Source organism: Labrus bergylta, chromosome 3 (genome assembly GCF_963930695.1).
Source record: "Labrus bergylta chromosome 3, fLabBer1.1, whole genome shotgun sequence".
Taxonomy (NCBI): domain Eukaryota; kingdom Metazoa; phylum Chordata; class Actinopteri; order Labriformes; family Labridae; genus Labrus; species Labrus bergylta.
Window position 1 is genome coordinate 28,637,609 of NC_089197.1, and position 27,074 is coordinate 28,664,682.

General features: G+C 39.7%; 1 protein-coding gene across 1 annotated transcript in view; it reads left to right on the forward strand.

Annotated features, from left to right (window-relative positions):
• Positions 1-27,074, forward strand: part of ush2a (Usher syndrome 2A (autosomal recessive, mild)) — a 192,969-nt gene that overhangs the window by 83,793 nt on the left and 82,102 nt on the right. Inside the window, exons 40-54 of the mRNA XM_065953099.1 lie at positions 39-114; positions 454-539; positions 1,632-1,791; positions 5,548-5,710; positions 5,796-5,943; positions 9,050-9,207; positions 10,329-10,476; positions 12,278-12,433; positions 15,450-15,597; positions 16,726-16,868; positions 23,888-24,000; positions 24,517-24,606; positions 24,995-25,164; positions 25,252-25,418; positions 25,597-25,685. Coding sequence (XP_065809171.1) covers positions 39-114; positions 454-539; positions 1,632-1,791; positions 5,548-5,710; positions 5,796-5,943; positions 9,050-9,207; positions 10,329-10,476; positions 12,278-12,433; positions 15,450-15,597; positions 16,726-16,868; positions 23,888-24,000; positions 24,517-24,606; positions 24,995-25,164; positions 25,252-25,418; positions 25,597-25,685 — 2,015 coding nt within the window. The remainder of the gene's footprint in view (positions 1-38; positions 115-453; positions 540-1,631; positions 1,792-5,547; positions 5,711-5,795; positions 5,944-9,049; positions 9,208-10,328; positions 10,477-12,277; positions 12,434-15,449; positions 15,598-16,725; positions 16,869-23,887; positions 24,001-24,516; positions 24,607-24,994; positions 25,165-25,251; positions 25,419-25,596; positions 25,686-27,074) is intronic.

Consider the following 27,074-nt stretch of genomic DNA (forward strand, 5'->3'; position numbering starts at 1 on the left):
AGACTTCGTAAAAACAAATATTTATTTTTAAATTTCAGCTCCGGACGCTGTCTATCCTCCAACCGCAGTCTCATCTCCGTCAGCTCTTTATCTTACCTGGGAACCTCCAGCAAGGTTATACACAACACACTCACACTTAGCCATCATCTTTCTCACCTCCAAACCACTTTGAATTTAGCTTATGTGTAAATGATTAAGTACATACATAACCTATTAAGCTGTAAAATATTTTAAAACATATAGCATTGTGACTTCTCTGATTTGAATTCAAGCAATGAAAAGAAAAATGTTCTTAATCTGTATCTGCATCTTGTAATTGCCTTTTAAGCATTAACATGTTTTCATCTGGAATGAATTGTTGTCATATAACACAACAGTGTTGAACATCAAAATAGTATATGTTCAATATGACAATATTATTACCCTCATTTAACTGTTTTGTTTCAATGATAGGCCCAATGGAGGCATTACAGAGTACCTCCTCTATCACGACAACCAAATGGTCTACAGGGGAAAAGACAGACAACACAACATCACTGGTAAAGAGGGGAGAACGTGTATGTGTGTACTTTTATGTGTGTGTGTTTTGCAGAATGACTGGAGGGATGGGGCCTTGTGCAAAGAGAAGGGGAAGAGTGAAGAAAAGCAAAATGGAGTGGGGGATTAGCATTTGAAAGAGGAAAGAGCATCTCAGCCCTTACCCAGGGAATAACACTTTGAAAAGAGTGCTAAACACACACTCACACATAAATGAAAATGAGGCAGCGGAGAAACAAAGAAGTCTAAACATAAGTGAACATGCATGCACACAGTTTGCTTTGAAAGCTCTCACTAAAGAAGACTTAAAGAAGGTACTAAACACATGTCAGACCACTGAGACTAGAGTGCTGCACCAGGACGCAAACAGATACATACACTGAGACACGCACACACAACACACACAGAAATGCACATACACACGCACTCCCAATGGTAAACGTTCACACAAACGGCCTACACAAGTGTACACAGGAGATTCATTCCTATATGGTATTTATATGAGCAGAATACATTATATTGGACTTCTTTAAACACTCACACTCACTCACATGGTTAGCAAAACCCCACAGTGCCCAACACTGTAAGTGTGTGTCTTTGTAAGTTAATGAATGCATGAGAGCACATATTATCCATGCTGGGTTAATAATGCTGAGTGTCTGATGTGCACAGTGATTGGAGGGATTAGGGATGCAGTAATTATACAGTATGGGCGAGAATAGATCATGTAACAGAGAGATTGCAACAGTAAAACAGATGGAGGAAAGTTTTGAGGCACAGATAGACATTAAAAGAGAAACAACAAGAGCTAAAAAGAGAATGGTGATTTATTTCTGTTAAAAAAAACAGAAAGAATTCTGTGTTTAAGAGATAAATGAGGGTCAAATCCCCTCACAACAACACAATGTTAGAGAAATGTATACTGTACATATAATGAAGTCCAAGGTTTTGTAGTACACATTTGAGAAATAGACATACAGATATAGATCTATAATTTTTTTTACATAGGTATTTGTGTGTGTGTGTGTGTGTGTGTGTGTGTGTGTGTGTGTGTGTGTGTGTGTGTGTGTGTGTGTGTGTGTTTTTTTTTACAGGTCTTGGTGTGTATTCTGCCCATGTGTTTGCACTGAGCACTTGCACCTTAGTGGGCTGCACCAACAGTTCACAAGCTACTTTGCTGACCTCTCAGCTTCCTCCTGGGCCTCTACAAGCACCAACCCTCACCCTGCTTGACTCACGAACTATTCTGGTGGAGTACGTTTGCACACTCAAACACACTCACTCACACACACACACACGCACACACACACACACACACACACACACACACACACACACACACACACACACACACACACACGTATACAGGTGCTGTGCATATGTAAGTACATCAAGACTTAAATGCAGTTAAATAATAGGTAGAAAAAATGTCAGGAAAATAATAAAGCTGTGTGATGCATCTAATGGCGCTGTATATGTAAAGAAAGTTCACAAAAGATATTTGATTTTTTGAAGAGTATGTGTTTTTGTGTGTATGTGAGCGAGAGAGGGAGAGAAAGAGAGAGAGGTGAGTAAGTTTTCACAGTAGGGAAATGTTTGTACATACAGTTTGTGAGTAGGTCCAAGTCAGTGGTCGACACGGAGACAGAGGCAGTGACCTTCTGCAGTTATGTTTACCATTCACAATATTCTTCTGCACTTGACCTTTCACCTCTAGAGTGAAGAGACGGGGAAGATAGATCTCTGCACTTTCTCCATCATGTTTATGTGCAAATGTCCCTGGCTTGGAGTGTGTGTGTGTGAGTCAATCTGCGTGAAAGCCATTAGTGTCCTGACGGTCACTTACAGTGGGACACACCGCAGGAGGGCACAGTGCCACTCTTACACGAGCACACACAATCACAGTCACAGGCATATCCACATACGCTAAAAACAATGGAAAGAGAAAGAGGATGGTTTAGGGAGGGATATGAAAGCCCAGTGTTTTAGAGCGAAATAATAAGTGTGTGGTTAAGATGTGATGATCCTGTTTATGCTTTGAGTTGTGCACACCAACATACAGGTATAGCAGTCTGACTGAACTGTACGAGTCTTTCATTCCTGTTTTTTTCCCATCTCTTAAATGTGTTGAGAATTTTAATACGAAAGAGAATGTCAATACTCCAGGTCTGATTTACAAAACGTATACAGGCCTTCTTATTTACAGACTTCAGTATTTATCCTAAATCAAATACTTTTTAAAGGGGAGAAATCAGTTACTCTGTATTCTTTTTACACTGGAAAAAGAATACAGAAAGACAATCCAGGATGGGGGAGTAAAGCTAGGTTAGAAAAACAACTATTACTGGTGATATTATTAGAAGAAGTTGTATTTTCCATGATGTGTGGTAAAGCAGAAATGACTTGGCTGCCTTTGTAAAGCACTTCGTGGCATTGGTTTTGAAAAGTGCTCTATAAATAAATGTATAATAATAATAGAGTATTATTTTTTTAGTAATAGTATTAGTACCATAAGTATTAGTACTATTAGTATTATTAAAGGTTGATACATATCAGTTGATACATATACATATCATACTAGTGCCTTTTAATGTAGAATTCCTTTCAATAGCTTGAAATATAAAAACATATTGACAGATATTTAACCATTTCTGTCCTGTATGAGGTCTTTAATGTCCAACAAAGTTAACAGGCTTTATTTAAAGGTGATCTATTATCTGCAAACAGGTCACTGCGTTTAAGAGAATTTGCCGTGTGAAATGCATATCCATTTTGACTGCTGTTTGAGTATGGATAGGTATCATACCATGAGCCTTCAAAATATGTTCCAGCAATATATTCACCAGGTGTGGGAAGGATGCGTATTGCCTTGTTAGCACATTGGTAATAGACAGAGGTTAGGAGATCATCATTGGTCAATACCTCTCTATTGTGTCTGTGGGAAAAGCTGAGCGAGTGAGAGGAAGAGAACAACAGAGAATATGAAAACAGAAGGAGTGGACATTGAGAAAAGGAAATATTTTTTGCTTGTTTTAAAGAGAGATACTAGGAAATGTAAATGTTTTTAAAAAGTGAAATATATATATGAGAGAGAGAGAGAGAGAGAGAGAGAGAGAGAGAGAGAGTGAGTTTGTAGGACTGTTAGAAAGGTTGAGGGAGGCAGCATAATGGGGGGGGGGGTAGATTTATTTCCTGACCTCACCTAACACCACCTATCAAAATGCATTCATACTCACAGAAGTTTTTAGTATCTTAAAGTGCTTTAAGTAATTTTTAATGGCACCGATGTGGTTTTCTACAGAGTGCAATTTAGAGGAAAGCATCAAAGGATGAGAGAAAGGAAAGAGTTGCAGGAGTTAGGTGGACACTTTACACAGTTTGCTGTGTAATTTGAGCTTCATGCATCATAAGTGCATGCTTTTCAATTTAACGTCTTTTTACCGATTATTTCAAAATACACTTTGAAAACCCAGTTTTGAGAAATCCTTACCACAATGAATTATTATGCAGATTATTGCAACTCCTCTTTGATTTAGTTTCTCAAAGGTGGACATACATCACACGGCCAATCGACAGCATATCAATCTTATAATAAACGTGATAGATTAGCCACCGTGGCTAATTGTGTGCTAACACACACTCATCATTCATTCAAAAACTGGCTTTTAATGATTGGGACCAAGAAAGGAATCCATCACTTATTAAAATGGCCCCCCTCTTAAACCACGCCGGGAGCACCAACTTACTCTCAGGGATTTATGAGAATTGCAAAACTATTTATAACTCGTGAATGAGTGTTCCTTTTGTTCAGATTGATAAACTGTCTGATTTGATTTTTAGTTGGAGAATGAAATTATCAGATACATTAAGGAAGAGAAAAAAAGTATATTATTGCCCACTTATTGTAATAATATAATTACAGAACTTTATTTTGAAAAGTTTTGTTATGCAGAATAATAAGATCAGAGAAAAAAAACATGCAACAATTAAAGTCTTAATGTTGTCATGATGAAGGCTCGTGATAAGATGTTGATCACCTGCTGTTAAAGTACAGCAGCTCCTTTATTATGATACATGAAAAAAGTACTATGGCAATTGAATTAATGGATCAGAAATAAAGATCTTACTTTTATTCTTATAGTCCAATAAGCACATCTTGGATTAGGTAGACATTGCATCATAGTTCACATTTTTGTGTTTCTATTTATAAATAATGCCTCTTGTTCTCCATCCTCCCTCTCCCTCTCTGTTGGGGATGACCTTCCTGTTCTTAATATAGAAAAGAAGACACCCCTATCTCACAAAGGAAACTGTGTGTGAGAAACCTTAGATCTTAACACATGCACACATGCACACTCATGCAACACAAGCAGAGAAATCAGGTGCAGTCATAGGAAAAAAGGACTGAATGATTACATGTCATCCTTTTTAAATTATAAATACATCTACTAAAAAAATGGTGAAAAATTTGCAAAACTTCCAATTAACATAATTTTAGAATTTGTGTATCCAAGGACGACAAGTGGTTATTGTATGTGATGGTGTGTTAAACATGTAGAGTTTATGTCAAAATGTCTGGTATTTGTACGACGGTGATATTAATTTACAATTAAACATCAATTTATAGCTATATGGAACACTCACAACTGTTGACTTGAGATTTTTATGTGTTTTAAATAATTTCTCCACAACAAAGAGGCATTAGCCGTTTGCGGCTGCACAGAAAAATGTGCTGTTTTGTTGAGTTCATAGTTTTGGTGTCCTCAGTTTGTTGTAACTTCAGGATCAGATAACATAGCGTTATTTTGGATAATGAGATTAACTTGACATAATTTCTCTTTGATAATATAGTGGATTAAAGTCAAACGGTTCTCTTTGAAATGCAGCAAAGGTGTCTTAGAATAAATATCCCTCTAAATGTAATCATCAGGCCCCGGAATTCTGAAGTCGTTAAGTGGAGTAAATATAATTGTTCCTTTCATTTCTGCTGGTTCCTTTATCCCTCTGCAGGTGGTCCCGTCCCTCTCAGGTCAACGGTGTTTTAGAGTTTTATTCCATCTTCCTGTCACGTGACAGTGCAGAACCTGTGCTGGCCTATAACAGCTCAGAACTTTTTGAAGACCACACGCTCCGCAATCTTACCCCAGGAACAGCTTACACCATCACATATGCAGTAGGTGCTCTTCTCTTTCAACTTTTTGATTTGAATTATACAGTTGTCCATATATATTAATTGTGTGTTGGATGTGTTTTTTAAGGCATGTACAGGAGGTGGGTGTACCCTGAGCCCTCCCAGCTGGGCTCAGACTGAAGAAAGCACCCCAGAAAGTGTTCCTGCTCCGCTGGTCGCCCATTTGTCCCCAAATACTATCAACGTCAGCTGGACACCTCCTGACACTCCGAATGGTGAGAAGGAAAACACAGCCGGCACATACAGCCAGATACATTGCTAAAAAATACAAATTATACATGATCAATTATCAGGAGTGAAATTAAAGATAAAGTTACATTTGTTTTAAATACATGCAAACACATACCTGTTCTCAGTACAACCTTTTTTTTTTGAGGCACTTTGAAAATATCACTATTATAAACAGTTTGTGAGATCATTACCTTAACCAGCTCTTAAATGGATTTAAAGACTGGCATCGAGGAATCCAGTAAAACAGGAGAACATTTCACTTTGTACTGACAGCAGCAAAGCATGGAGATCGAGGCTGCAAATCATAGAGAGAAACAGTTAAGAGTAAAGTGAAACAGGAAGAGAAACCAAAAGCAGAGGTCATAAAGGACTAAGAGAGAGAGGAGAAAGAGACAAAGACAAGGGAGAGATCCTACAGTTTGAGACAGAGACTAACGGAGAGCCAGACTGAGAGGGCAGTGCTTCAGCTTGCTCCTTTAAGTGGATGAAAAGTGCTCCCTTTTGACTGAATGGAGTACTGCAGGCTGAAGGCACACGGACTCAATGTGAGCATCTTTCTCTCTTCGTGTCCTCCAATCCTCCTACCTTCATCCTATTTACTTGCAGCCAATTAATATCCACTGAACAGAGGTTGACAAAAATATATGTTTGAGCATATATTTGTTTGAAATCTGACTATTTACTTGACTATTTATTTGTATTTAGCTTTTTATTGTGGGCTTTAGGGAGAAGACAATAAAGTAGTAATCTGAGGAATTTCTTGAATCCAGGAAACAGTTTGGGAATGAAAATGTATTAATTTAAACTTGTATAGTAAGTTCTTGTGTTTACATCTCAAAATATTGCACACAGTTCACAAAAAACAAAGAAGAGCAGCTTCTCTGGGCTTTCCTCGCTCAATCATATATATAGTTTTACATAAAAATTAAATTTGTATTGTAACTTTTGGAAACAAGTGCATTCAACACTTTGCATTATGCAATTATGTAAGTATATTAGAATTTTTATCCAAATGTTTGAACCAAAAACCATGAAAAAAGCTTGCAGAAAATACCTTCAATGCGCAGTGAAACTTAAGGCACACACATGTTAGGGGTAAAACATGAACCATGGGCAGCAGGGTCCCCGGTTCAAGTCCTGTCAGGGGCATATTGCACTCTACTCTCTATTTCTTGTTGTCACTACACTGTCTTTGATAAAACTATTGAAAAGGTCAATACATACTTAATGCAATAGTATGTCGTAGTAAAATGGTACATTGTTAAATACCTCTTAGTTTCAATAGTTTCAGGGAGCATTATTTAGCATATAGGGATCTGAAAATGTAGGTTTTTATATTAATATATCATTAACTTAATTACAAAGGACTATATTAACAAATGAACATCAAACCAAACAAAATGAATTGAGTGTTGTGTGAGGATTTCAAAGTCTCTAACATACAACACACTGCCACATATTATCAAATGTTGCTGCCATGCTCGTTAAAGTATGTGTAATTCCATAATGCATGTGTGAGTGTAATGTGAATCGTGTGTGTTTTACGCTTAATGCCACATGAGTGCATTTCGCACCATAAACCCTGCGATGTGTGTGCATATTAGCCTGGATAAATTACTTAAAGCTTTTCTCATCTGATGACAGAAATTTATAACAAGGAGACACTTAATCATGATTACCCGATTATCTCATGCTTAAAAAGCTTTAATTTTTGCTTAAAAGGGGAGAGGAGCTCAGTGCCTTTTCTCTCTTTTTTCATAAATGGACGGCAACAATGACGATGATGATGGTGATGGGTTCCAGAGGAGTGAGATTCTGTGTCTCTCCCCCTTTCTCCCCAATTCCGCAGGGATTTGTGGGGGATAATCCTCTCGGGGATTAGGTCGGGGCAACACGCAGACAAAGAGGGGAAATAAGCCTGTTATGCATTCGCTGCTTCATTTCCCAACCTGTCTTTATTACAACCTATACTGATATGGGCTTATTCACACACACAAGCACACAGAGAGTGTGCACACATATACACACACACTCTCTCACACACATGTGATTGGCCACATTAAGAGCTTCCTGGATGTAGTTGGCGTCCGTGGGGTTTTTGTGTCTTCATTTCCCTGATAGGTGTGTATATCTGTATTGAGCAATAATAAAACCCACACATGATTAAAGCAGAATAGACTCTTAGTTCTTAGCACTGATCTTTTGAGCCCCCTGTATGCATTTTTATTAAGGAAAAGCGCATTTGGCACCGTACTGTTTCATTTTTTTATTAGATGGATGTAATGTAATGTAATTGTGCGTGTATGTGTGTGTGTGTGTGTGTGTGTGTGTGTGTGTGTGTGTGTGTGTGTGTGTGTGTGTGTGTGTGTGGATTGGACCTGTGTGAGTTCCCATCTAAGTGTGTGTACCTGTCTCCGTGCTCATGTGGTTATTGTCCATGTGGACAGTGGTGTCTGTGTATACACACCTATTATTACCCGCGTGTGTTAGTGCATGTTCCCTTTAGTACTTCTGTCCTTTAGAGGGCCTTTATCCTGATAGAGCTGATGGTTACATTTGTAATTTCACAGTTCTGTTTTTCATCATTGGATCACATTAGGACACATTGACTGGCAGGTCTGGAAGCCCTAAGTCAGTTTTCATTTGCATTGTAATCCAATGACCCAGACTGCATCTCAACATAGTGAAGCCTCAACACAGTCGTATTATTTCTGGTTGAGCATCTTCAAGGGTGAATAAAAACCTGTTTCAATCTAAAAAAGACTTATCCTGCAAATGATGTAAAAATAGTAAAACACTCAGATAAAGATTCAAAGATATGTAGTCACACCACTTCACATTCATGTTTATTTGAACAGGCAGTCGATGAATGAAACCCATGGGTAATGTTTGTGAGGAGAGAGTATTGTCTGCTGCATAGAAATAATCATGTCTATTTGGAATCTTTACTTTTTCTATACAGTGACTCACAAACGCTCCAGTCATCAGTGGCCCAGCTACAAACGCAGACTTGCTGTTGCATAAAATCAGTGTGTTGTTATTTCTTATTTTTACTTCCTATATGTCATAACCAGAAATGATCTTTTCCAGGTATTATAATCAGCTATGGTCTCTGGCTGGACGGAGTTCTCATTTTAAACTCGAGTTCCTCTCAGAGGTTCTTTGTGGTGGAGGGACTCTCACCGTGGAGCCGACATGTGCTCAGACTGCAGGCCTGTACAGCACAGGGCTGTGGAAAGGGACCAATGGTTAGTGGATTTTTTTCTAGTAAATAGACTAACACATGAATTAGTGAATACATCAATGTGCATTATTCTTTGTGACATCTCTGAAGATTGTCTTGCTCTCTAAGATGATATATTGTAGCGTAGTTGTGTTTACCTTTGTAATGTTAAACTACTGCGTAAACTGCAACGCTCACATTTTGTATCATGCAGATTTTTGCTGTTGCTAAAGAAACAAAAACACAAATTTTACATGGTACCTACTGAGACATTCACAAAGTGAATGTGGGTTTAGCATGTGTGTGCGTCTGTGTGTCACCGGGTGTCATATAGGTGATCGATCCTCTCAGCTCAATAACGAGGGTCGGCGTGGCGACAGTGACATTTGGTAGGAAATGCCACTCCACTCCCAACGATGCCTCAGACGAGAGGCCATATTTTGGGGCATTTTTCCAATACAGACGCCATGTTTTGTCACACAGCAGGAGAACTGCTGACACAGCAGAACAGGAGGAGAGAAGGGCGGGAGGGGGGGGAAGGGTCGGAACGGGATGAAGGAATGAAGAGGAGGAGATGACAGGGTGGATGGGAAAAGTAGAAGAAAGGATTCAGGGAAAGAGCGAGTTTAGGGATAAAAGAGTGAAATGATGAGGATAGAGTAAATGGTCAGTGGGAAATGAGAGATGAGGTGAACAGTGAGGATGTGAAGGGCAGCAGAGGAGAGAGAGAGAGAAAGGATGAAATGAGACAAAAGAGGAGAGTGAGAAAATGGTGTAAGAATGTGATTGGAGAAGAGAGAAGAGGAATATGGCAAAAAAGAAAGAAAGGAAATACAAGACAAAAAGGTGATCTAACTAAAGGCAGAAGATATAACTCACACTTAAACAGTTACAATAATGTTATTGATCTACTCATTGAAATATCATTATGACCTTTATCAATCACAAGGAGATTTTGTTATTTGTCATTGTATAGTTTGGAATGATATCTTCTCCAGTTGGATGGATGAGGTTGTGGATAAAGAGAATTATTGTAAAAAATTGTAAAATTCATATATTTTTAATGTAAATATGATATAGTTCCTGGGTTTCTTTTCATTTTCTCATGATCATAATTATGCATGTTGTTGTTTTTTCATAAATTAGGTGGAGCTGCGTACATTAGAGATGGCCCCAGACGGCCCTATACTGCTGGAACTGACCAATCAGAGCTCTAGATCACTCCGAGCCCGCTGGACTGCACCACCTAGACCAAATGGGAACCTCAGCTACACACTGTACTACAAAAGCAAAGGTAACACATCATCAGTACTCTCTCATTCACACGCAGACTCGCTCACATCACATGAACTCTAAACCCTGAAAACACACATAACAGCTGCTGACATGCAGAAAATGACACAAGATAGGCATTTTAAGATACACATTTTAAGATACACATGCACTGGAATGTACACGTGTAAGCAATACCAAGTTTCATACATTCAAAATTAGAAGTGTTTCTAGTGATTTGGCTTCATGCAAATAAAAAGAAAATCATTCATTTGAAAGTATGTGTTTATGGTCAGCTAAAGGTGTGAATTTTGTTCATTAATACAAACTAAGCGCATCAACTTACAGTGGAAACTGACTTGGTAAATATATCTTGACTTATATGCAGCATGTGACTAAAACGTCCAACATAGAAAGAAAAAACGTCATATTGTGTTGAGCGAATCGGAGACATCCTTACATCAATACATGAATCAACCATAAATGAAAAGTAATGTCCATCTTGTTTACAACATTATTTTAGTTTCCTAGCACACTTATGATGTCATGTCTGGCAGCTTGGTCTTAGTAAGTAATAGATATTTCGGCACCTATTGGATAATAAAGTTCTAACTCTAATTTGAAAAACATGAGTACTTGTTTAGTTATCTCAAGCTTAGAAACACACAAAAAAGTTCTCTTGCTGTCTGCCACTGCTACTGAAAGTCTGTGACTGCTGCATTCTCATATTCTCATAACTTTATTAAGTTCAGAAAGAAAACCTCTCCCATGAACAAACCAGAAAGGTTGGACAGGATTCACAGTAGGATCGGTTGTCTTCATAGGGAGGCACATTTTCTCCTAAAACACATGTGTACACAAACACTCTCCAACAATGCAGACTTAGGCTGAAAGTCAGGCATGAAAGACGGGAAGTGAAAGAAGGAGATATCAAAACCAGAGTGGTGCAGAAAAGACAGTTTGTTTCATTGCCAGTGACTTGAGAGAGGAGATGATGTAGGAGTCCAGCCCAAAAATGAAGTAGGAAGATGGAAGGAAGAACAAAGACTAGTTGTGGTAAACAAGGGTATATAGAGAATGGAGAGATGAGAAGCTCATACCTCCACAGATGTGCTCGAAAAGATTGCAGGTAAAAAGAAAATAAGACTTGAAGAAGAACAAAACAGCGGATGAGTCTAACAAGATGGAAGAGGAGAAGTGGACATGGGAAGAAAAGGGTGAAGAAGAAAATTGAACAAGATGAGAACAGGAGCATGGGGAGAGAGGAGAACACACACACTCACACACTTACTTACACATATTCACAAAGTGCTCACTCTGGCAGACGCGCGCACACACACACATACACACACACAGTCTGGGACTTTGATCTGCGCCTCACAGAGGAACAGAGATTAATATGAGTGGGGAGAAGGATAGAAGAGGTGTGGAAAAACGAGAGAGATGGTGTTTCGCTCTAGTTACCCACAACCCCTTGTTTCTTTGATACACACGGCCTTCATCAGTTCACAGAGAACTGATGTGTGTGTGTGTCCATCTAAATATATTGGATAGGCTTACATGTTGTAACTTTCTGATCCCTTTTCTTTGACTATCCTTGCATAACCTCAATCTGGAGAGCTCTCTCTGTTTTGATCACTCTCAGTTAATCTCAGTCAGTCTTTCACTCTTTAATCCGTCACCCATTCTCTTCAAGTTTTCCTCTTCCTTTTTACGTATCCTTTATTGCCAGCAGACTTATGTGATTGACATAACTCTTCTTCTCCTTCCTGTTTTGCCAAACACCGGACATGTCTCTCTCCCCCTGTGACTCTAACTCTTAGATGGTGATGGTGTGTTGGATGGAAGTACAGCAGCAGGCAGCTGGTTGTCTGTGACCGACCTGCAGCCTTACACCAACTACAGCTTCTGGATCAGGGGTTGCAACACACAGGGTTGTGTCGAGAGCTTGCCACACAATGTTACCACGCCTCCAGCAGGTACACACACCCTTGAACAGAAAAATGATAGATAAAAAAAAAAAAGGAACAGAACACACGATAAAAACTTTACTTTGACTGAAATTTAAGACTGCACATTGTAAATACAAGCCTTGATCAGATATATACTGATATTAAAAATAACAAACGCCTATCTCCCACTAAATTACATATGTTCAGATTTATGGTAATTTTAGACACAGAGCATGAACCATTGTAACATTTTCACATCATTACACAGATTTTTATTGCTGTTGTTCCGAAATGAAAAGGTTTATTTTTTCTAGGTTCTGATGCCAAATAATCTTTTTTTTTAGTAGAACTGTTGAACCCCCCCCCACCCCCACACACACACACACACACACACACACACAAACACACACACAAACGCACACACACACACACACACACACACACACACACACACACACACACACACACACACACCACACCACACACACACACACACACACACACACACACACACACACACAGATCATTGATTTTACTTAATGGTCTGAACACACAAAACTGATTTACATAGAGGGTTTGTGTGTGTGTGTGTGTGTGTACTTGTTATTGTTCAGGCTGATTGTGAATACTCATAAATGTCAGAGCTGATCAGAGCAGTCTGGTGATACTGGAATCCAAGCAGTAACACGTACTAATAAGACACACATTTACTACTTTATCTTATGATGAGAAAAAGTGATTAATGCATACAAAGGAACGCACACACACACACCACACCCATGTCTTAGTGAGAGAACAACAAAAGACAGAGTACGGAAAGTTCTACTCTTCAAGTTCAAAACAAAGGCATAAGAAAGTATAAATTTTAAATACCAGACGTTTCCTCTCTTTCTATCTCTCTTTCTACCTCTGTGCCTCTGGCATCTCTTTAGACTTCTTTAAGGCAAACTGTCTTTATGCGTCCTTGTTTCATGAAAGAACAGAGAGCAGATAGTGGAGCAAGAGACAGAAGAGCAGAGGAGGAGGAGAGCAGAGAGAGAGAGAAGTGAACATAAAAGTGCATAGTTTAAAACGATTAGTGACACCTCTGATATTGTACCTGCTAACACACCATGAAAGAGACACAGTGTGTGCCTTTGTGATGTATGTGTTTTGTGTGAGCGTGTCTGTGTGTGTATGTGCGTCAGATAGGCACAAATCAACGCGTTTCAGGAATTTCACACGCGCACACACACACACTCTCTCTCTCTCACTCTCTCTCTCTCTCTCTCTCTCTCTCTCTCTCTCTCACTGTTTCTTTTTCAGGGGAATGGCCATTTGCTGTGTGCAATAGGCAACTTCCTTATTAAAAACTGGACACTATGAACAGACATTAAAAAGAGTCCTTAACATAATTTAATTATGTGTTCATCTCATAATTGATCAAGTAATTTGTTTTAAAAACAAAAATTACAAAGGCACAGTATTTGTTGAATTGGCATGAAACTGAAATATATACAGAAGACATTTCTATACACAATTACTGATTGCAGGCTAACATTAAGAAGTATGCAAATAGTGTTTCCCCAGCCCCAACACCTTTCTTACAAACCGACACGACTGAAGAAAAAAGAAAGACAATAGAAAAAGGTTGAAGTGAGTGCACTGGGTCAAAAAATGTAGAGGAATCAGGTGCCCTTCAAGGATAGGGGACAGAGTTCAGATGGCTAATAAATAAATGACTGTCCTAATTACAAGCAAAGTACATTGTGAAGAAATAGCAGTCAAATTGAAAATCGGAGGCACTTGGATGCAGTATAGAGATTAGTTTAGACCGAAATTTCTTCACAATGAACTTTGTTTGTAATATGGACAGTCCTGTATTTATCAGCCAACTTGAAAGATAAGTTGGACATTAGGCCACTAACAAAACCGACAACAGTGTCACAGGTGGGCCTTAAAATGCACAAACAGACAGACACAATTGTGTTTTTTGATGGGTCATTTATGCACAAAAAGAAGAGCTCCATGTATTTCTGTGTATGTAAAATGATAATGAATGTGAACAAGATGGATGATTTATGTCGGTGAACCACCACTAATATTATTCTGAATCAATCAGTTTTCAAAGAGCTTTTTGACACTTTTCGTGTGTGCCTGTTTGTGTGTGTGTGTGTGTGTGTGTGTGTGTGTGTGTGTGTGTGTGTGTGTGTGTGTGTGTGTGTTTGTGTTTGCAAAAGCCATCTGTGGCACAAGATGTCTTCAGCAATCAGTGTTGTTGTAGTGGAAAGAGAGCGGTTTGTTTGATTGAAGGGTCACTTTATACATCTGAGAGCCTACTCATTTTTCACATGGTCAACTCTACAGTCACACTCACTTTGCACTTCTATTTGTTGTTTTTTTTTTTCTTTTGTGTCCTCACATCTTCTCTGTTTCTGTTAAGAGCCCGGCTATCATACAGAATCAAGACGCTTTCACAGATTTTCCAACACACGCTGTATAGTTACATGCTCAGCAGAAAAGAGGGACACTATAGAAATGTTGAGGTCGACGCTGTGTGTGTTTGTGTGCATCTTTGTGTGTGTTTATGAATGTGGATGTATGTTGGGAAAAATGTGTGAGTCAATGAAGTGGTTGTATATCAGTAATCTGACACCTCTTTGTGGCTCCTGCACACTTCTTTGCAAAGAATCCTTTTTGTTTGGCTCTTTTCTCCTACCATCTCTCCCTCATCACTCTTATCTTACTTCTTTTTTTTGAACGGCCATTCTTAGAAGAAGAACAGGTGCCTGTGTTTGGGATGTTGTATTTGGCACTTATTACTTAACCTTTATATCAAGTTACTGTTGTTATTTTCTTATTTCTTGCTATCTTTTTCTTTTATTCCTCAACTGTCCTTATTTTACGCCAAACCACCTCTATCCTTCCTTCATCAACACTTCTTTCCTTCTGTCTACCTCTCAACCTCTTCTCTCACTCTCTCTCACTCTCTCTCTCTCTCTCTCTCTCTCTCTCTCTCTCTCTCGCTCTCTCGCTCACTCGTTCACTCTTTCTCTCTGCATAGCCCCTGATGGGTTGTCTCCGCCGAGGTTGGCTCGTGCTGCTTGTACCAGTCTGAATGTATCCTGGTCCGCCCCCACCCACTCCAATGCACCAGGCCCACTCCGTTACAGTCTACAAATGAGGACATCCCCACACAGGCCTGTGATAAGGTGAGGGGTTAAAACCTACAGTCACAGAATAAAAAACAAGTGGACAAGTTTGCTCCCTGCTGTCCACGTTGAGCACTTGTGGTCTGAAAAACAGGACCCTTGATTATAAAGAGCAAAAAGACAACGATAGAAAACCAGCTGTCCTAGATACACATGACATATATATGCATGCACCTACAACATAGTTACATACACATATGCATACACATGTAGATATCAAGGGGTGCATTATACAGCACAGCTGAATATGTCACATCAATATGACAGACTATCAGAAAAACAGAGAGGAAACGGGCTGGAGAGACGGGGGGCAGAGTCAAAAAGACAAAAAATCAAAGAGCTGAGCAGGGAGAGAGTGAGGCAGAAAAAATGTGATAGAATAAAAAGAGAGAGAGGGTGTGCATCTGATATGTATTCATTACATGCTTCCTGACAACAAATTGCAATTTAATCCAAGAAGAGGAGGCTCTCATTCTGTGGTAATAAATAAATGACTAGCTACATGTATTATATATCAGACAGCCATGCCCTCCTCCTCCTCTGCTATGGAAATCTCATTGTTCTCTGATTTATTCATTCATTCATCCCTTCTATCCATCTGATGCTAAATGGTCAACGGTCCCTCATTTATGACAATATTCTTTTACTTTGTCCTAGATTCCCTTTGTATGATTATGTGATGCGGTATCAGGTATGACATGGGAATGTGATGAGAGGTTTGAAAATATTGTGAACATTGCCAAGAGAGTCACTATCGACACTATCTTCTCTATTGATACTATTATGACCTTTAGAAAGAATGCCTTAGAATTCACATAAAACAGATGAAACATGGCCATGAAATCAAATTTACACCAATTTAGAAAAATAAACTATGGCCAAACCATGGTCAATTATGTTCAGTACAAAACTGTACCTGTGCAGAAGTCACCTTGAGCAACTAGAGGTATGACCACCAAAATCACTTTTTGTGCCAGAAATGGAAATCAACGAATGTATAGCCCTATTCCTTATGTATTTTGTTAAAAGAATGTTTGCAGTTTTAAAGTTTTGTAACCTCAGTAACTACTTTGTCCCATGTAGTCATTAAATTACACAGGAAATTAATTTGCTTCCATTGTCTCCTAGGATCTTAGAAAATACAACAGACACCTTTTCCCATCTAATAGAGGGTCTGTCACCGTACACGCAGTACATGCTTCGAGTGGCGGTTTCACACACCCATGGGCAGACTGTCGGGCCCTGGGCAACCCTGCGCACCACAGAGGACAGTAAGTAAACTCCTACACACAAGTGCAAAATGTAACACACATGTTGCAGTACTAAGGATTACTGCACTTACACATATGTTTCATTGAGCACTGACAACAATAATAAAGACATTACAATTATTGTTGGGTCAGATAAACTCTCCCTGCTGTACTGTAGGCTACCTGTGATTGTAAGGACTGTGTTTTATACTGATTTGTGCTGCCTGGGTGCTTGTGTCAGCAGTCTAGCAGAGTTTTGCAAGTGACTGTTTGGCAGGTGGCTGGCAGCAGCAGCTGGCTGTTAGTTGGCCTCTGCCGTCAGTTGGCTGTCAGTGCTGCTGAGTCAAAGTTAAACTCAAAGAGCCTGATGGGTCCACTGATTTTAGGTGATTATCTAAACAATAGCCTCATACATTAAACATATGGTCTGTGGTGTGAAAAACAGAGTCCCTGCCCAGTTTTCTTTTATTTCTGTAAAGTCTCCAAGGTTTTATTTTATCAAAATGTATTACTGTCTGAAGGTGGTAAATATGATCAAGATACTAAGAATGAAATACAGAGACAAACAGGTGACAAGAAGGGGATGTTGGAAGCACTTGCACAAGCAGGATTGGATGAAACCCACTGACAGAGTGAGATTTGCATACTGTAAGGTGTGTGTCTGTGTGTGAGTGACCTAGCCAGTGTCATTGTGGGCTAATTGCTGTAATAGAATCATATTAGCCACTGGAACAGCCTCCTCAGTGCAAAGTTATAAATTAATTAGTACCACGCTATTATCACATACATTATCATTAAGCAGCTGAGATTTGCATACTTGTGCATGTACACAAACAGAAATGTGTATGTGCACATACACAATTGCATTAACACCCACTGATGCACGCACACAAAACCATTCAGTTACACACAATTGCAGGCTTTTAGGATGCCTTAAATTATGGCCTTATGCTTTTCTCATCACTTTTCAGAATTTGACTCCCTCTAGCAGTCACACACAAACACTTACACACACACACATGGAAGGACACACACACACACACACACACAGAGGCCTCGGAGCACAGAGTCTCTCTTGAAAAAAGTCGATATGCTTTTATAGCATGTTAAGGTGGACACTATTTGTGTTTTTGTATGTGTGTTTGATTACTTCAGTCTGTTGTATGTGAAAGTAATGATGTGTTTGATCCTCTCCATGTGTTTTGTGTGTGTGTGTGTGTGTGTGTGTGTGTGTGTGTAGGTGTGTGGACTGTAATAGATGTGTCCATTCGGTCACACTGTGCCCCATCGTTCAAAGCTCCATCCCTCTCTCTGCCTCTCTCTCTGGCCCCCTCATACACACGTACACACTGAGAACATGTGTCATACACACACACCTGCTTGTCTTCCTTATCAATCACACACCCCCTCATGCTCACAGGCAATACCACGCAGTCATGAAGTTTCATGCACACAAAATCATCCCTGAACACACAGAAGAGCACTATCTGGACACAGAGTAGAACTGGATTCGAGGAGCTGAAGTTAAAAACGTTTTATTAAACTTGACTGATCGCAAATCTTTCAGTTTCAATAAATAATTCCTAGTCTGAAAGCGCTTCAAGATTTTTTAGCTTTAATATTAAAAGAACACACAAAACAATTGGATGCTACTTTTTACATAACCAGTTTGCGCACAGTTCATTTATCTATAAAATAAATAATAATATTTTGTGTGGATGGAGGAATCTGTTTTTGCTTTCTGCTCCAGTTGATGTCAGGTTGTTTTGTGTGTCTCTCAATAAATGAGACAATAAATAACGCACAATTAAATATCAGTTTCAACCACTGAGTCCCTCATCCCTGCTCTGACATACAATTCATACTATTGTTGAAATGTGAGTGTGCATAAATAATCTTTTTAACATAATAATAGCATACATAATAAGTATGTTATAGCTTCGAAGAAGGGATTTAAACACACAATGGAAAACGCCAAGTGCAGCCAGATTGGATTTTTCTAACATTGATGTGTAATTTGTCACTATAAACCCATCCTCTTGTCATCTGGCAGAGGCAGCAAAGGCTACATTCACCTCCAAATCTCCTCTTGCTTAAGCTTCTAAAAATGACAACCCTAAGCAAGCACCTTTGCATTTAATTCAGCATAAATTATTATGAAGCACATAAATAATTCAGTCTTCAAAAAAATAGGCACATCAAGACATCAGACATTGATGCACATCAATTTACAGAAATGTTTATCTTTATCGATCTTGATTTTTTTTTTTGCTCTAATAGTTTAGTTCTTAACGATAATCCCCGTTCTTTAAATCATCCCTCCAACTTGTTTCTCTTACTACACTGTGTTGACATGGACCTTAGTCCACTCTCACAAGTCTTGCATGTATTCTGATCGAAATTCATTTCTTTCTTTTCTTTTTCCTTTTTTGTTTCTTTTTCCTTTCATAATACCTCATCCTGTCTCACTCTTTCTTCCCCTCTGTCTTTCTTTCTGTCTTTTCTTTTTCAGTCCTGAAGTATTTACAAAAGAGAAGAGACAGGGTTAAATAGAGAAAGAGAGAAGATAAGAAATAGGGAGTATCAAGTCAGGAAGGAAAAAAGGTAAAATAAGGAGCTGAGAAAAAAGAGGAAGAGAAGAAAGAGAGGGCTAATGACAGAACAGAGAAAGAGGGAGACCCACGTGTCCTCCCTTCCTTTTTATCATTCCATTAAAGTTTTATATCCATCTTTTTAATGTAATTTGGTCCCTATGAATTCCTGCCGCTGCAGAACAGACAGACGGCTCCTGTGAACATAAACTCTAGCTGTGTTGGACAGCTCCCTTTTCTCTGTCTACTCCCATGTTCACATTGGCTAAGTGATCTAAGAGAATGTGTGTCTGTGTGAGTGTGTGTGTGTGTGTGTGTGTGTGTGTGTGTGTGTGTGTGTGTGTGTGTGTGTGCATTGTGTGTGTTAGAGAGCTTTATAGAGAGCATGAATAAAGCACCGTTTTGACAAAATGATCTTAGCCAAGCAGTCTTAGAAAGTAAGTGTGTGTGTGTGTGTGTGTGTGTGTGTGTGTGTGTGTGTGTGTGTGTGTGTGTGTGTGTGTATTAGAGAGAAACAGAGAGAGAGACAAAGTACATAAAAGCAGAGGGTGAGAGAGAAGAGATGAGAGGTGTGATGGAGAAAAAAGTGACAGAATTATAGTTAGAGGTAATGACAGAACACCAAAAATTCATGTTATCCAAGAATGAGTGAATTCGTTAATAATAAAAGACTCTACCTTTTTCCCAGCATTCTGCTTGGTGTGCTGTTGTAAGTTATCATTGAAATGAAAGTGAGCATGGTCCCAATGCTGTTTTGCCTATGAATAGAAAAATGATGATAATATAGCTAATGTGAGTTTTTTTTATTAGAGCATATGTAATTGAATTTGCCTTTAAAGCCACTAATTTCCAATGTTTCTGAATAATTTGACTCATCAACATGCTTCAAATCCATACATGTCTTCCAACTTTCATGTGCTCTTTCAGTTTGACATGCATACGTCAGACAGCTCCTATGAATAGAGTAAATCACTCCAAATAGTCAGCGTTTGAAAAAGAAATTGAATTTTTTGAATGATTGACATTTCAGGTACTTTGATGGTCATTGGTACTTAAAGGCTAATGCACATCTCATAGACTCATGATGTTATGGATACAAATCAAGCTTATGACCTTGGTCATGCATCATCCTCTCTCTCAGTGCCTCCTCAGTGTCTCCTGAAGCAGCAGTGACATTAAATAATCTGCAGAAAAAGTAAAGATATGAAATGCAATGTAAATTCCCACCGTATTACTTGTCACGTTTTGACACCATGCCGTAAGCATCTTGATTACAGGAAAGCTCAGCGTTTGTCCTCATTATGACTCCTAGAGCCTTGACTCACCTTCAAAAGCCCAGTCACCCACATACACACATGCCCACAAACACACACACACACACACACACATTCACACGAACAGGACAACGCGCAAGGCTAAAAATAATACCCTTCCTCTTCTCTTCACGTGGATACACACAGATGTATACACTTAAATCTACACATAAACACATAGAACACACCATACACACAAAAATGCACAAAAAGCCACATAACATGTATAAACCCACACACACACATACACACACTCCTCCCTCTACCCCCCCCTCCCCCCCGACCAGCCCTTGTCAGTTGATTGTGTTATTACTATGCTAACCAAATCCTTATAAATGTGATTTAAGGCTTGACGGCCCCGCACTCCTGCTTTAGCCTTCTGCTACTGTGTTTTACTGGAGAGGGGAGGAGTAAGGGTGCGAGGTTCGGAGGGTGGGATGGAGGGAGATGGATAAGTAAAAGAGAAAGACATGTGGAATGAAGGGGTCAGAGAGGTAGGGGGGGGGAGGGAAGGGGTAGGGGCAAATGGAGATGAGAGAAAAGAAGAGCAGTAGGTTAAAGGGAGGATGAGAGATAGAGCACCTAAAGAACATAAAGCGAGATACGGAGTCAGGAAACCAGAGAGAGCGGTGTTGCTATGCATTCCCTCAACACTCGTTGCCTCCTATCCAGAGAGCAGTAAAGCGTCAGTAAAATAAAAAAAAGGAAAAAAGCATCACCTGCATCTTAAATGAAAATTTCAATTGAAAAACTTAACAGCCCTTCAAATTGCAGAATTTTACACGCGCCAGTAAAGCCTAAATAACACTCAACACTTAGAGGGAGAGTGGGAAGGGAGGAGGGGGAGAGGGAGGGAATGGGGGGTGACAACAGGGGTTATTTTGGGTGGGTGAATGGGGCTGAGTGAAGGTGACTGGATTGTGTTTCGTGGTAAAACTATTTACAATTGAAGACTGTCTGCGATCTGTGTCTCTGATTATCTCTCGCCTCTTTTGTTTTTTGAACCTGACAAATATTTTGACCAGACAGACGGAAGGAAATATCGAAGGCAGACAAGAATAAGTCAAATAGATGGAGGGATGCGGAATTTCTAATTAGACAAACAGAGAGTGAGAAATTACAATCCTCTGTGAAGACACACAAGAACACCGTGAGGCAAGCAGACAGGCCGGCGGCTCTGCTGGTGGATCTGCACATACACAGACAGGGAGACGGGCTCCTTGGTTATTCGTGGGGTTCAGCGGACCTTTGGTGGTAATTGAATCAGTGTGAGTGCTGAGTAGAGCTAGCATAAAAACCTGTTAACCTAAAAGGTCAACTCTCTGCATTGTTTATTTAGCAGGGATACCAGAGAGTGAGAGAGGGAGCAAAAGAGGGAGAGAGACCGCGACACAAAGCACGAGTAATGCAGAGGGACAGAAGAAAATGAGGGAGGGGTTTGGGGGTTGGTTGGGGAAGAAGAAGAGAAGAAGAAGGGGTCAAAAAGAGGAAAAGACAAGAAGAAACAGCCGGACACGAAGAGATATGTAGACAGAAAGAAGGTTGGGTTGTAGGTGGGACTTTTTGCATCTTGTAAAATCATCCAAGCTTCACTTCACTTTTATACTGTTGTTTATTTGTGTGGGGGGTAAAAAAAACCCGGCTGGCTGATATATTAATGTAGGTTTATGTCTTAACTTGTGGCAATTGTGTTTCTTGCTTTGCCTGACTTTATGTATATATACTATTGGGGGGTTTGTATACAGTATATCATCACTCAGTGAAATCATTAAACCAATTTGTGTCTCATTAAAAAGTCTTATACTTTTTTTTATTATTGAGCTTCTTATCAGTTAATATATATGTCTTATTTCAATTCGACTAATTTCTAATATGCTTGCAAACTCTTTCTCTAATACAGATGTGAATGCATACACTCCACACATCCTCTTTCCACCTTTCTTTTTTTCTCTCTCTCTGTCTTTCTCAGTGTCTCTCTCTCTATCACACACAGACACCTACATACACACACACACGCACACACACACCGCCATCTGGGAAAGCCGTTAGCGGTTAGCGGTAGCACTTAGCGACGCAGCACGCTCCCTCAGTCCGCTCAGTCACCTTGATCTGCTTGCCCTTCACACAGCACCATTACAGCTATACTGCATCACTGTGGGTGTGGGCATGTTAGTGTGTGTGAGAGAGAGTTAGGAAGAGTGGGTGTCTATGTCTATGGACATGCATCTGTGTGTGTCCATTATAGAGCAGTACAGTGGGATGTAAATGCCGGGGGAGGAGGGGTTGGGGGGTGTGGGGGCATTACCTTCAAATGAGCTACTGTGGAGTGAAAAATCCCTCTGTCTGGTCTTGTGTAGGTTCTTATCCGTGCATTGACATGTGCAAGTCATGGGACTATGTGTGTGCCTGTGGCCTACTGATGTACGTCACTGTCAGACTACGTACTTCTTATATTAGTTAGGAATATTTGACCTTCTGGACACAAGAATTTAAGGCACTCCAAGGCATTGAGAACAGCAGTGAACGTGAACACAGTTAAAAAATCGACAAGCAGTGTTCCTGCAAACAGATGAGATACATTTCCAATCAATCCTATCTTCAGTTTTTCTTACAAACTTTTTTCTTCAGATTTTTTAAATGTGTATTATTTACATTTCAAGACTAATGTTTGCTCTTCTTGTAATGGGGAAAAAAATGTGCATGTTTGTGTCTTCTATATATTTGTGCTTGTGCATGATAGCACACATCATAACAAGTTAGTGTAAAGTTTCTGTATAATGTTCCCAGCAGTGCAGCCTGGCCAACACATCACCTCCTGAATTTGCTGCTGAAAGACACAAACAGACTCACATTCTTCACAGTCACAAGTACTTCATAAATCCACAAATACAATCTTGGTTTGCTCAGGGGGAGAAATTGAGAGAGGAAAAGAGTTTGTGTTAATCCCTTGGATAGGGATGGCAAAATCACTCTTTGTCCTTCTGATGTCATTCTTGATGTTACTTGTCAAATAAGTCTTCAGAACAAATCCCCCCTTCTCCCTTTTCTCACCCTTTATAGCACACACATACATACATATCTATATCTCGATTTTTTCTCTTTTCTGTCTTCATATTTATTTCTTTGTTACCCCCAGGTCCAGGACCGGTAGAAACTCTGGCTGTATCGGGGCTGCATCCACGAAGTGTAACAGTCACCTGGGTTCCTCCCTCCCAGCCAAATGGAATTATCACCAATTATACACTTTATCTTAAACCAAACTCTCTCTCTTCTTTTGACTTAAAACCTAGTTCAGTTTACAGCACCAGCCCAACTCTCAACTCCAGTACAGATCCTGACCAGAACTTATTGCTCAGCACTGAAGAGGCATTTCTAGATTCAGGTCAAACGCTCGCACAAACATCCAGTTTAACCCCCCCAGCTTCTTCAAGCCACATCTCCATGTCTAATGCCACAAACAGCAATGATAGCTCCAGAACCACCCAAGGCACAAGTCCCGGCCTCTTAGCTAACTCTTATAGCTTAAGCCCTGGTTACGCAGGGGACAACCAGACTGAATCCACAGGTGTAAGCAATACAGGCCAAGGCCCTGGTTCCTTCTCGCTCCTCTCCACCAAACCCAATAATACCATCATAAACCCAAGCCCCAGTCCTTTACAGTCAAACACAAACTATAGTTCAACAACCACTAAAACCAAACATGTCCAAAATCCGGCCTCCCCTGACAGCACCATCTCTACTTTCTTCGGTGAAGATTCAAATTCATCTTCATCAACCCTATCAGTCTCTGTTCCCGGGAACACCACAAGCTACACTTTCCTCAACTTGTTGCCATACCAGAGCTACAGCCTCAAGGTACAAAGTAGTATTATGATGCAGTGGTAGAACACTGTACTGTACCACATACTGCTATACATACTCTGAATCGTTTTTGAATTATGACTTTAACAACAATAACTATATTTTTGTATTGCCAATTGAATAATAATGTGTGTCTCGAGGTGCAGATGGGAGTGAATTTCAAATGTCACTGCACACTTTACTTTCTTGATTTTAAACTATGACACCCATTGTGACATGTTTTTTTTAGAGATTATGGACAAACAACAGAATAAGACAATAATAACTAACTTTCTTTTTATTGCAATTGTTGATTTATTGACTGATGAAAACTTTTAGCCTTACAATTACAAAACTAGAAGTCACATTGTGATGTGACACTGTGTTGCTCTCAATCATCTAGCTGGAAGCGTGCACCAGTGTTGGTTGTTCAGTGTCTCAGATGTCTCAGAGCTTCCGTACCCTTCCAGCCCCACCTGAGGGGGTTCCTGCACCACACCTTTACTCTGACACTCCAACCTCTGTTCTCCTGTCCTGGGGTGCACCAGATTGGAGCAATGGACCACTTGAAAAGTGAGAGAAGATCACATGCTTATACTTAAATCCCTCTATTACACTCCTATTTGTGTATTAACTTCATTGTGTTTGTCCTGGGCATAGATGGTTGATTGAACGCAGAGTAGCTGGGACCAAACAGGTCTCTACAGTGGGCCATCTCCCACCAGCTCCTCCCCCTCTGTCCTTCCTGGACTCTTCTTCAGCTCTCAGTCCCTGGACGAGCTACCAGTATCGACTAGTGCTCCATAATCAGGGAGGCAACACCACAGGTAAGGCAATCATACTTGGTCTAACTGAAATTCAACAGAATATTACCAACACGCATTTTAAACTGTCTACTAGGAGCTTTATGGATTCACCACTTTCAGTCAAACCTAAAGAATGATACTTTCATCCTTTGATGTTTTAAAGTTTGACCTTAAACCACATGTTACCAATTTTTTTCAGGACCCTGGGTCAATGTCATCACCAGACCTTCTAGGCCAGCTGGTCTCAGTCCACCGAGGGTACAGGTTTTGGGGCCGGAGTCACTTCAGGTATGCAGGTTTTTTTTTATGCTGATTTATCACAGGTTTGATGAGAAAATCTTGAGTATGACATGTATGTCTGAAGCCCACAGATATGATCCAAGTCATCCATTACTGTATTATGACATTTTACAATATATTTTATTACATTTAACCAATAGGTCTAAGAATCACAGAAGTAACTTTTACAGTTAAATACGTTTTTAAGTTTCTTTTAACTTATTATACATAAAAACAATGTAACTTTGTTGAGAAACTCTCCAGTCTCTGAGTAGAAAAGACAAAGCAATGTCACACTGATTCCTCTGTCTTTGCTTCTTGGGATTTAATGAGAAAGAAAAGCATTCAACTCAAGGTCCCCTTCAGAAAAGTAGGAGGGGCTGTGACCCTGTCTGAGGAAGCTTCCTTCCTGTCGGCCATTTTGAAGGAGGGGCCAGAGTTAAATTCCACCACTGGCTAATCCGACATCAAGGCCTTTTCAATAAGAGACAGTGAAACAATATTGTATGCATGCACACACATTGATTCACACACACACATGCACTCACAGCCCTGCACTAATGCTAACTGCAGAAAAATGCTAATGCCTGTCATCATTTCAGATCCGCCCCTGTCATCTCTGCTGCAGCACAGCTTTAGGGGTCACAGGTCCGACGAGGAAAGTGTTCCTTCCTGGTTGTTGCTAATTGGACAGACAGGCAGGCAGCTTCCTGGTTGCTAATTGACCTTGACAAATAGAAAGGGTTTGAGTATCTCCCTTCAGTCTTTAAATCGTCTCTTTATACACATCACTTCTTGCTCATTGGGGTTTCACTCTTTCTTGACTATTATCAGGTTTATGTTTTCTTTTCAATTAGATTTTTTACATGAATTTGCATAATTCAGTGTGACTCCTGGTGTTGACATAAAAACAGCAGGAGTCTATTGAATGTCTCCCTTCTGATATTAGGAGGGTGTCTAGTACCATCTTTTCTCTGACAATGTCCTTTAGCTTCATCATAATATGAGAGGATGAGTAAAAGTACAGTGAGTGTACAAGATCAGCCTTTCTATTGTTGTAGGCAGATTTTGGATTGAATGAGCGTAACTAAATTAATCACAATTTCAAAATAATTTGATTGATAAAGTTACCATGTCAATTTTGATAATTTTGATACAATGAAAATCAAAAAAAGAGACACGCATCCCTAAGTGTGTGCTGGATCAAAAACTACGAATAAAGAAAAGAAAACCAAGATCCGCACACCAAGAAGCTCCGGTTTGAAGGATTTATTGTTAAGTGATGTTTCAAGCCAACATGCTCTTCCTCAGACTTGAAATAGTTTTGATACCAAAAATGTTGAAGAAAGTCAGACGTTGCCTGAGACATTAACCACTCTAAATGTTTATAGGTTATAG